At 37.8% G+C, this 12353-nt stretch overlaps 1 protein-coding gene across 1 annotated transcript; it reads right to left on the bottom strand.

Annotated features, from left to right (window-relative positions):
- Positions 1–2194: 2194 nt before the first annotated feature.
- LOC142180933 (secreted RxLR effector protein 161-like) lies at positions 2195–2746 on the bottom strand. Its single transcript, XM_075253040.1, has 2 exons — positions 2539–2746; positions 2195–2439 (listed from the first exon to the last, which is right to left on the bottom strand). The coding sequence occupies exons 1-2, from the start codon at positions 2744–2746 to the stop codon at positions 2195–2197; spliced, it is 453 nt and encodes a 150-aa protein (XP_075109141.1).
- Between the last annotated feature and the right edge of the window lie 9607 nt (positions 2747–12353).

The raw sequence follows: 12353 nt of genomic DNA, 5'->3' as shown, positions 1-12353 counted from the left end.
ACTAAGTGTACTTATATAGGGAATATTAGGGTTAACTAATAACCCTATTGGGCCTTAGAGAACTCCTTATGGGTGGAGCCAATATTTCCTATATCTCCCACTAACACATAATGGGAGTGCTCATCTAGCCTGAGAAACATATTCTCAACTCATCTCCTCAATTATTCATACATGGAAGTAGACCGTGCGACCAACATACTGTGAGAGCTAAGTGCTATACATCTTTTAGGAGTATATAGCCTCTCATCGAGCGCAAACCTGCAAATAGATCATAAAGTATGCAGTACCCTAGATCATATAAATCACATTTGATATAGTCTCAAAATCTCATATATCATTATTTCTTATATTCATAATCATAACTCATAAGTTATAATTGGTGTACCAATGAATACAAATAAATGAGATTCTATCAGTGATATTCCTCTTCTCACGATTCCCTTAACATTAGTATGCCTGCTTTTCTAGATATGCTCCACTAGACCGAATCGGTGTACATGGTCTTTTGGAAACACACTAAGATAGCTAACATCCAGTGTTTTCAAAGGCTCTTTTGGGACTCGCATCAAGGCTCGCCCCGGGGCGGGGCACTATCAAAACGCCTTGAGATTCATGTGTGGGGCTTAGTTCTTTGAGGCTTACGCCCCCAAACGCTTGACTCTACGCCCTAAGCATGCATAACGCTCAACGCTCGGGACTCGCCCAACAGCTCCTATGCAAATCATGTGTTTAATTCACTAATTTACACTGTTGACTCTCAAAATTCTTTAACAAATGAATGATTAAAGTTCTTTTTATCTATAGGAATATAAAAATTATGAATAACTCAAATAACGAACTATAGTATTGCATAGTTACTAATTGAGAATATCGTGATGGTGAATATCATTTGAATATTTCTTCTAAAAATAGATAATCAAAATTTATATCGATCCTTACTTGATAGATCTTCACGTCTTAGTTCTATGTCTCTCAAAATTATCATATATTTCTTGTTTTATTATTTAAAAATTATTTTATATTTATTCATGAAGAAGTAATATTTTAAATTACAGTATTGATAAAATTTATTGAGTATTTACTTTTAAAGAGGTTACTACAACCTCTCTACTTTCAAACAATTAAAATTATAATTTCTTGAAAAATATTATCAAACTGCATATTTTATATTTCATATGAACTTATAATGTATCATTTATATTTTTATTGTGTTATAATACTATATTATTAATTCATAAACTAAAAAATTAAAGATTCATGGAGCTTACGCCCTATGTTTCGAGGCTTTCGCCTCGCCCCGTATTAAGCAAAACACCCCGCCTCACGCCTTCGCCTTTTAAAACATTGCTAACATCACACTAAGTCTCAAGTATCTGATCGGAGTCTCTAAGGGTATAAAATCTTGAGCTTTCAAAAAAACTCTGGGTCTTACACAACAATAAGTGGAGAATGAACTTATGTTAACCCAATTGACCGATATTAGCACACATGATATGAAACATGTGCTACAGTATTTTGTCCCTTTTCCCAGGGAATGTATGTCTTTATCTCATAAAGAATGTTGTACAAATTATATTTAGACACCATAAATATCTAAATTTGAGTTCTTTGATCTACAATATCATTTCTAACATACATCTGGCTCACAAAGTAGACTAGGTGAACGTTTTACACCATAATGACCATATGTCATTGTTTAAGTGACATTCTAATTTTAAGCGAATAGCTCTCAAATTATCCTTATGATAATTTTGCTTAAAGTCATGTCTCATCTCCTCACATCACTAAGATAAGGAGGCAGTTTTCTGTGTTAGAAGGCCAACCTCTTGTCTACTCGATATACTTTAAAAAATTAACAAAGAATGTACATAACATTCAATAATAAAAATATGTATGTATGTAAATAAACTTTATTAATAATCAGAGAATATCAATTTTGTGAACACGGGAAAATAAATAACAAAATAAAGTATCTCAGAGTCTACGCAAGCCTTGAGACCTAGTATGTCTCACAAATACATCTCTAGACAAAGTCTTGGTCAATGGATTTGTTAGCATATCTTTTGTTGACACATACTTCACATTCACTACCTTGCGTCTAACCATGTCTCTCGCATAGTTATACTTGATATCTATATGTTTGGTTTTACAATGAAACTTTGGGTCCTTGGTGGAGGATATTGCAGCCTCACAGTCATACTAATACTGGTTCAGTATTTTCAGTGATATCCAGCAAGTGATCCAAGAACTTTTTCAACCAAACAGCTTCTTGTGTTGCTGATGCGAAAGCCACGTATTCGGCTTCCATCGTTGATAGTGATACACATGATTGTTTCTTACTGCTCCATGATATGGTGCCATCACTGAGTAAGAAAACATATCCTGAGGTACACTTCCTCTCGTCTAGATCTCCTCCATGATCAGCATCACTGTATCCAACTAATCACAGGTCATTGCCGCTTTGATAACAAAGGGCATAATAAGCAGTTCCCTTCAGATATCTCATGATCCTCTTTACTTCTTGCCAATGTGCTAAACCTGGGTCGGTTTGATATCTACTTACCAAGCTAACTGCTTGACAGATATCAGGTCTAATGCACACCATAGCATACATTAGACTTCTGACTGCGCTCCTATAAGGAACTTGGCTCATTCTTTCTGTCTCTTCAGGAGTCTTAGGACACATCTGACTTCCCAATGTATGGCCTTTACTGATAGGAGTTTCAACTGAGCTACTATTTTGCATATTGAATCATTCAAGAACTTTTCTAATGTAATTCTCTTGTAAGAGATACAATAGTTTCTTTGGACGATCTCTTAAAATCTTAACTCCAAGAATATATGCAGCTTCACCCATATCTTTCATCTCAAATTGGGATGATAACCATGACTTTATCTCGGTTATAAACTCCTTATCATTTCCAGCTATAAGTATGTCATCTACATACAATGTTAAAATCACAAGCTTGTTTCTTGATCTCTTGGTATAAACGCAATGGTCTTCATCCATCATGGTAAAACCATTGGATACAAGAACATTCTGAAAGTATATATACCACTTCCTTGAAAATTGTTTAAGGCCTTAAATAGACTTCAAAAGTCTACAAACTTTTTGTTTGTGGCCCTTTTCAATGAAACAATCAGGTTGTTCCATATAGATTTCATCATCTAGTTCTCCATTGAGAAAGGCAGTCTTTACATCCATCCTATTCATTAGAAGTTGGTTGGTATTGACTTTGGTGTTCCCCAGTCCCTCTTGTGTGAGTTGAGTGAACTTCCTCAGAGAAGGGCGCAGTACTACTGCAAAGTTCCCTTTTCTTTGAGGATTGGAGGTCAGATGTCGATGGAGCATTCGTAAAGAGCTAATGGGCACTTGAATATGTACTCCATGTCTATAATCTCCTAGAATACAATGAGAGATGCTTCTTTGATGTTTGGAATTTTGGTGAACGATCCCTTGACCTATGGAATTATTATTTCCTCTACCAACTCTTTTACAATCTCTTGATCCTCTTGTTCTTGATCGTTGTGAGTGTATTGTTGGTTGTGGATATCTAGAAGGATTGGATTGTGTTGTGGGATTGTTTCCATGGATAAAAGATGGGATTGTCCTTCGCTTGATTGACTGGAGTAAAGAATGGGAGTTGGTACAATAACCTTATGTTGTTGAGGGGATTGAAGTGATGTGCAAGATTTTAGTGTGCTCACATGTTGCAAAAGAGGGCAGGAGCTAATGTTAGGGCTAATGGGTCTAGGATGTTGTCTAGCCATATATGTTTTATATAATTCCCCATGGCTAGTGCCATATCTTCTGAAATTAATTGTGCCAGGAAGTTTGGATTTTGGAGAACAATACATACCTCTTTATCATTGATGGTCATTGGGAAGAAGGTTACATGTTCTTGTAGCCCCTGTTCTATCCGAGTATCGGGGTCCTAGCAGGGAAGAGGGGGTAGAAATACAAAGGTGGAGGATGGAATAGAATTTGCGGCAGGAATAGGGGAAGTGAGCCATCGTTTTCCTTAGGAGGATGGTTAAAGGGTTCCTGTTGTGATTGAGATTGGTTTGAGGATTGTTCATGGCTATTTGGAGAGGAAGATATAATTATTGTGGTTGAGTGTATATTTGGTGGTAATAATTGCAAATCTATTGAATTGTATTTTGCATGCATGAGGGTAGAGGAAGCTTGATCAGAAGGATTTACGGTGATTGGGGAATTTATTTTTATTGACACTTGGATAATTCCCTTTGCCAAGTGTTGTTGATTATTTTGGACGATGGTAGGGTGCTAACTTGCATGTGGTCTATATCAATAAGGTGATTTGCTGGCAATGAGTTGGCAAGTAGATTAAGGATTGAGTAAGTGCATGCATTGAAATTTCCACATATACGTTTGTTAGTGGCTGAGCTTTTGGAGGAGAGTGCCAGTGTTGGAGTTATAGAAGGAGGTGTGAAGGAACACATTAATCTAAACATATTAGATAGCGCGTAAATCATAAAACGAGAACTTATTTGTTCTTCGTGAAGCGGAAGCGAAAATGGATTGAATCGCGACTGGAATTACTGGTCGGCGATGATTGTCATGGTGTGTTGGAGCAACCCCAATTCCACAGTCTAAACCCTTGTTTGGATTGAGAGAGAGAAAGAGCGCGTGGAAAAATACAGCTTAGAGTCTTCTTTTTCTGTACACACTAAATGTACTTATATAGGGAATATTAGGGTTAAACAATAACCCTATTGGACCTTAGAGAACCCCTTATGGATGGAGCCAGTATTTCCTACATCTCCCACTCACACATAATGGGAGTGCTCATCTAGCTTGAGAAACATATTCTCAACTCATCTCCTCAATCATTCATACAGGGAAGTAGATTGTGCGACCAACACACTGTGAGAGCTAAGTGCTATACATTTGTTAGGAGTATATAGCCTCTCATCGAGTGCAAACCTGCAAGTAGATCGTAAAGTATGCATTACCCTAGTTCATATAAATCACATTTGATAGTCTCAAAATCTGATATATCATTGTTGTGAACACCTAATTTTTGACAACATTTAATTTTTTAAGACTTCTTTTATGTAAATATTTTAGGGGTTTTTAACCTACTATTGTTTTAGCTTTATTAAACTTTTTATTATAGGATAAAAATACCAAAAAAAAGGTGAATTATCACTTTCCGAAAATATTTATTTTAAAAAAAATAATAATTTGGGAATGATTTAAAAAATAAGAAAAAGGGAAGTATTGAATAAAAAAATATAAAAGTAAAAATAGGTGGAATTCTCTTTTAAAAAAAAAGTAAAAGAATGTAGAAAATTAAAAAAAATAAAAAGTTTTGCTGAAATTTTAAAAAATTTAAAAGTAAAAGAAGGTTGGAATTAAAAAATAAATATAAAGGTACCTGAAAATTTAAAAAATTTAAAGTAATTGAATGGTCCTTTGTTTATAAAACTCTTAGGTTTTTTAAATTTCCCCCTAAACTATCCCGTCTAATAATGCATTGCATTTGTACAAGCTCCATGAGTATCATAGTAAATGGTGTGAGAACTAGCTTCTTCCAACCAAGTCGAGGAATTCGTCAAGGTGACCCTCATTCCCCCTATATTTTCATTCTTTTCCTTGAGTTATTATCTCGACTAATAAATTATCAAGTAGATACGTTGCAATGGGACCCCATCTATTTTAAACATAAAAATCCTAACTTCTCTCATATCTTCTTTACGGATGATATTACCCTAATGGGCAAGGCTAACAAAAAAATGAGTTTTTGTATCAAATCTTGTCTTGATTTCTTTTGCACTGAATCTGGACTTGCCATTAACAAAACAAAGTCCAAAATTGTGTTGCCTAACCACTGCCCCTTGAATTAATTTTTTTTAACGGACCTCTTTTGTATTAAATCAACGAAGGAATTTGGCAATTACCTAGGCTTTCCAATTCTTAGCCACTCTCCTAGAGCTAAAGACTTCCAGTTTTTAATTGACAAAATGCAATCCAAATTGTCACACTGGAAGTGTTTCCTTCTTGAACATGGCAGGAAGAACCACTCTGGCCTCAAACACTTTGAGTGCTATCCCTACTCACTCCATGCAATACACTCTTCTACCTCCTAAAATCCTAAAAAATATCGACAAGGTCCAAAGGGACTTTATCTGGGGTTCCTCTAATTCCAACAAAAAACTACACCTAATCAATTGGCAAGTTGTTACTAGGGATAAAACTAAGGGAGGATTAGGGATTCATCAAGCAAAGTCAAACAATCTAGCCCTTCTTTCTAGTCTTGTTTGGATACTCCTTAATAATACTTCATCTCCCTGGGGTCAAATTTTGCTATCCAAATATGGCACTAGGAATACCATACATAACTCCTCCTTTATCTGAAAATCTATTTTACAAGGTTGGAAAGTTTGCAATAAGGGGATTCTATGGCACCCTTGTACCAACTCCAATACTAACATTTGGAACAACATTTGGATTTATAATTATAAACCACTTAGAAGCCTAATTGAAGGTCCCCTCAACATAAGTGATCTGGACCTTTGTTTAAAAAACCTCATTCAGAGGAATGAATGGAATAGCAAGGTCATCTCTTTTGAACTACCTGACAATATCCTCAACAACATTCTCTCCAATCCTACTCTTGGCAAAGGTTTAACAACTGAAAAAATATGTTGGCATCCTAATTCTTCAGGTAACTTTTCGACTAAGTCTTGCTATAAACTAATCCATGAATATGACCCTACCACAAGACCCTTTAAATGGATTTTGGAGCTCCATTTCTCGGTTAAAATTAAATTCTTTTTATGGCAATGCATGCACAACCTTATTCCTTGTCGGGCCTACATAGCTAAAATAGGTATCAATATTTATCCCAACTATACAATTTGTAGAGTAGGAGTTGAAGACATACAACACATCTTTACTAGTTGTTCTATCTCAATGCACTTTTGGGATAAAATGGGCTTACCACCTCTGGATATTGAGAATAATAAAAACTGGCTAGCAAACTTAAGAGATTTCTTCATTAAGAATTGCAATTATTCCGGAAAGTGGACTACTATATTTCCCTATTGTATATGGGAACTATGAAAAAACAGGAACAATAATAACATCAACAACTTAAATAACAACTTGGACATAAGAAAGGTCATACATGCATCTTGGGAATTTCTAATCGTGGATGTGCTTACTAGTTGAGACTCCCTATTCTGTTAGTGCCATACCCTGAAATAAAAGAGGCTCAGAAAGTTTCTAAGTCGGTTGGCCTTTTGGTTCCTGGAAAGGAGCTCCTTCCTCAACTTGAGTTGTCCGCTCGGGTACACTGTCTAGAACATATACCCAGGTTGAACCTAGAATAACTTGACTTCATGCCGGATCCCTAGTAGGAGAGTTTATTTGCATCATGTTGCATTTGACTTAGGGGACTGAATATCTGCTGGGGAGGTAACCCAGAATCTCTGGTTCAGGGTTCAAGAATTCAAGCTTAGAATAATTGTTATTATTTGGCTTCATTTATTATCTGATTTTATTACATGTTTTAGCCTAAATGTGCAAAATGTTACCCTTACCGCTTTGATATTATCTGAACTGTATATATAAACTGCTACGAAATCCCTCTCTTCTCTCTTTTGAGGAGTGCACGCTGGTCGTGACTTCTTTCTGTTAGTGTCCTATCCCAAAATAGAACGAGGATTCGGAGGAGTTGCAAAATCGGATGATCTTTTGGTTACCGATACGCAATTCTCATCCTCGGCTCAAGTTGTCCGCTTGGGTAAGTCAGGTCTAGAACAAACACCCAGGATAAACCTAGTATAACAAAACTTCATGCCGGATCCCTAGTAGGAACGCTTATTTGCATCATATTGCATTTGACTTAGGGGACTCAACACAGGGGTTGGGTCCGTCTAGGACAAGCAACCTGAAATGAAAAAAAGACCATCATGCTGCATCCTGTTTGTTTTGCACATTTATTTGCTTCAGATCTGCATGCTGACCGGCTTCTGAAATCGGGAATTTTTGAAAAATTGTGAAGAAAAAGAAAAATAGCAGTGTAGGGAGATAACTACTTATTTTAGAAAAATAAAACCAATGTCCAAGTAGTGTCAAAACCCTGCCGAAATTTTGAAAAATGAAAAAAAATTGTCTTTTTTAGTTTGATTTATTTGAAAAACAAAAGAAAGGAGTCTTGTTTACAAGTTTAGTTTATGTTGCCCGAACTACGCCGGTTTGATTCTCATAGGATGTGAGATACGTAGGCAGCCCTCATCGGGTCCGGCCCACTATATTCAAAAAAATCCAAAAAAATATTTCCCGTTACTCGCTTCTTTAGAAAGTCTTTCTTTTAGACCTCAATTTTAAAAAAAATTATACAAAAATATTTCCTTTTAATCTCTCTCAAAATCCAAAAAATATTTGTTTAAAAATTCAAAAAAAAATTCAAGATTCAAAAATATTTTTTCTTTTCTTTTGTGGTATTTCTTTCATAAATTCAGAGTAATAGTCCAAAAATATTTCCTTTCTTCTTTAGAAGTTTTTTTCGAAATTTCCAAAAAAAAAAAAAAAAAGAAGTTAAAATTCAAAAAATATTTCTTTAGACGTCTTTTTTTTCAAAAAAAAAAACAAACAAATCGAAATCCAAAAATATTTTCTTTCTTCTTTGTAAGTATTTTATTCGAAAAAAAAAAGTTAGTTTACTTCCTTTATTCCTGATCGGCCCGAACTACGCCGGTTTGATTCTCACAGGATGTGAGATACGTAGGCAGCCCTCATCGGGTCCAACCTACCCTTTTGCAAAAATAGCCAAAAATGTCAAAAAAATTTCGTCATAGAGTTGGGTGATGCTGTTTTTGTCAGAAATAGCCGAATGTTCCCAAAAAGGACGCCGGAAGGCTGACTTTGCATAAACGGCCACCTTTGGTCATGTTTTTAGGATTTTGGTCGGTTAGCTAAAGCAACCTTAAAATCTTCGTCCCCGAGGTGCTGAAAGGTCGCGTTGGCAAAACCCGGTCTTTTATTTTTTGAAAAATAATAAGAAAAAGAGTCAGTGGTCAAGAATACCGTTTAGATTTTTGGTCAAAATAAGCCGAGCCAGCTTCGGCGGTGTCTTAAACCGTTCTTGCCGAGATAGCCTTAGAGTATCTTTCAGTTGTCAAAAGGCTATTTTCGTAAAAGAACGGACAAGTTTGTGAAGTGTCATAAAATAATCTTCTCGGCCTCAAAATTCATATGAAATTGGGAAGGGGTCACGTTTGCAAAAACAGCCGTTTGGTCAAAATCGGCATATAGAGGAAGGAATCTGTCATTTTATTTTGCTTGAGTTTGTATTTCTTTTGATTAGAGAATGTGGGCCGTTTGATTTTCGAGCAAGTTATTCAACTTTAAGCGATTCCAAAAATGTTTTATTGTTGTTTACCGTTTATGTGGCAGAACTACGCCCGGTTTGATTCATGCGGGGACATGATACGTAGGCAATCCACATAAGATTCTACCACCACTAAAAAGAAAAAAGAAAAGGCAAAGTGAATAAAAGAAAGGAAAAGAAGGACATAAAAAGAGAGATAAAGAAAGTAAGCCGGAATGACGCATGCAGTCGAAGCAAAGACATGTTAAAAATAGTTAAACTGCCTAGAAACATTGCATTCCCAACGTGAAATTGCAATATGTGTTAAAATCTAACGCTAACAAGTTTGTTGTTGATCCAGAGATTTCGAAACAGTTAGCTCGTTAGAACGTTCTGGCAGATTACCATTACCACACAAGATCTATAGGGCCCATTCCGGAAAGTATGTCTGGTTCGGACAAAAGTGTTGAGGAGGAAAAGACAGAGATGCAAATGATGAAGGAGGAAGTAGACAGGTTGAGACAAGAGATAGCTGGGATGCATCTAGCCTGGACTAGGGGACAAACATCGTCAATCCTTCCCCCTACTCCTACCCTCTCACCGGCTCGGACTCCGGAACACCCTCCCACTGGTCCATCAACGAGTTTCCCCATTGCCCAATACTATCAAGGGGAAACTTCCTATAATCCCCAAGCTCCACCACCCAAACAAAATCCTCCTCCACCAACTGTTCCTGTTTTCGTAGCACCTCCACCCGCCACGTTGCAAAAATCAGCCAATGAACCAGTGTTTCAGGTTCACGACAACCAGTACTATCCTCCCGAACTCACCTTCAAAGCACACGAGCCATACACTTACACCCCTCACCTTCAGCTCCGGGTAGAAACTGAGTGGCGGGCTAAGAATCCGGAGCAGGACGAAGTGCTTCGTAAAGTGAAAAGCCTGGAGCAATCCTTCAGGAATGTGCATGGATTGGGCAGCCAAGTTAGTGTGGCCTATAAAGATCTGTGTCCCTTCCCCGATGTTCAGTTGCCAACAGGTTTTAAGATGCCAAAGTTTGATCTATATGGGGGACATGGTGATCCCATGGAACATCTACGAGGTTTCTGTAGTAAGATGAGAGGGGCAAGTGGAAATGATGAGTTGCTGATAGCTTATTTTGGTCAAAGTGTAAGCAGGTCCGCACTGGAATGGTACACGAGGCAAGATCCTGCAGGTGGTATACCTGGGACGATCTAGCACAAACATTTGCAGGTCACTTCCAGTATAACCTTGAGATCGTCCCTGACCGTCTCACACTGTTGAAACTTGAGAAAAAGCATGGAGAGAGCTTCAGGGAATTCAGATTCCGTTGGAGAGAGCAAGCAGCAAGAATCGATCCACCAATGAGGGAAGGTGAAATGGTGGACTACTTCTTACAAACTTTGGAGCCAACTTACTTCGGTCACCTGGTGACGTTAGTTGGTAAATCTTTTAACGAAGTAATAAAAATGGGCAGTATGGTTGAACAAGGACTCAGATCCAACAAGATAATGAGCTATTCGGCAATCGAGGCCACAACTCAGGCTATCCAAAGCTGCACGGGAGGTGCGCTCGGGAAAAAGAAGAGAGAGGAGGTCGCAACAGTCGAGGCAGGTACTTGGTCTAGATTTGGAGCCCCCCCACTACCAGCCCAGACCCCATCACTCAAATTACCCACACATGCCATATGGCCTTCCACAACCCTACTACCCACCATCAGAGCCACGCTTTTCCGCCCATCACGCCCAAGCATATACCCAGCCTCTGGCTCAATCGCAATGGCATGCACCTCCCCTACAAAATACATACCCACCTCCACAAAACACATACCCACATCCACAATACACATATCTACCTCCGAGGGCCTATAGAAATCCTCCAGGGTCAGGTTTTCGTGGGAATCAAGCTTTCAAGAATGAGAGGAAGCAGAAATATACTCCGCTAGGAGAATCCTATACTACTTTGTTCCACAAATTGAGGCAGTTAGGCCTGTTGAATCCTATTGAGCCCAAATTGCCAAATCCCCTTCCTAGAAATCTTGACCCGTCAACAAGCTGTGAATATTGTTCGGGGGCTCCCGGACACGATACTGAGAAATGTTGGAAGTTGAAGAATGTCGTGCAAGAGCTTATTGATACAAATAGGATCGAGGTTCAGGCTCCATAATCACTAAACATTAATCAGAATCCGCTACCGGCGCACCATGAGACCCACATGATCGAACTAGTACACAAGGGAGGGGAGCTTAAGAAGCCCTCACAAACGGTAATGACGATCCGTGCCAGTGAAAATAGTTCGAAAGAAAAACCGACCAATGGAAAAGCAGTGGTGCAGTGTGTAGATGACAAGCCAGTTATGGTGATGGGGGAAGGGTCCAGCAAGGCGGATGTACAGTTTGTGGGGCTGAAAGCAAAAATCAACAATTGAATGGCTACTCCTCTTCCTATCCGAAGGGAGTCTTGGTAGTGGGCTCTGATTTTCTTTCTTGTTGTCTAGATTATTCCAGGGTTGTAATCCAGATTTCTTTTTGTGCTCGCCAAAGTGTGAAACCTTGCTATCCCCTATTTTAATAAAGTGAAAGTTTTTTTTCTTCATTCCTTATTTTGTTTTAATTTTTCTTCTTCTTTTTCTCTTCTGAATAGTTCTCTTTATACTGGTTCTAATGACATGGCATGCACGACGGATCTTCAACCTTGTCTAAAAAATCAATCTGATTTCGAACTTATAGTACAAGATTGTGATGATGAGTCGGAATACGATGAGGATGAAGCCTTCGAAGAAATTAATAGAGAGTTGAGCCAATTTGAAGAAAAAAAAACCAAGCCCAACTCAAATGGCACGCACAAATCGAGAAATGATCCAAATTAAAAAAAGAATGACACAAAAGCCGTCAATCTAGGGGATGCAGATGATATCAGGGAAGCTAAGATAAGCGTCCACATTGAACCAAACAAAAGGGAAGAACTAATCAAAGCATTTATTGAATTCAAA

The sequence above is a fragment of the Nicotiana tabacum genome, chromosome 5 (assembly GCF_000715075.1).
Source record: "Nicotiana tabacum cultivar K326 chromosome 5, ASM71507v2, whole genome shotgun sequence".
In the NCBI taxonomy this organism is placed as follows: Eukaryota; Viridiplantae; Streptophyta; class Magnoliopsida; order Solanales; family Solanaceae; genus Nicotiana; species Nicotiana tabacum.
This window is presented reverse-complemented; position numbering and strand designations above follow the sequence as displayed.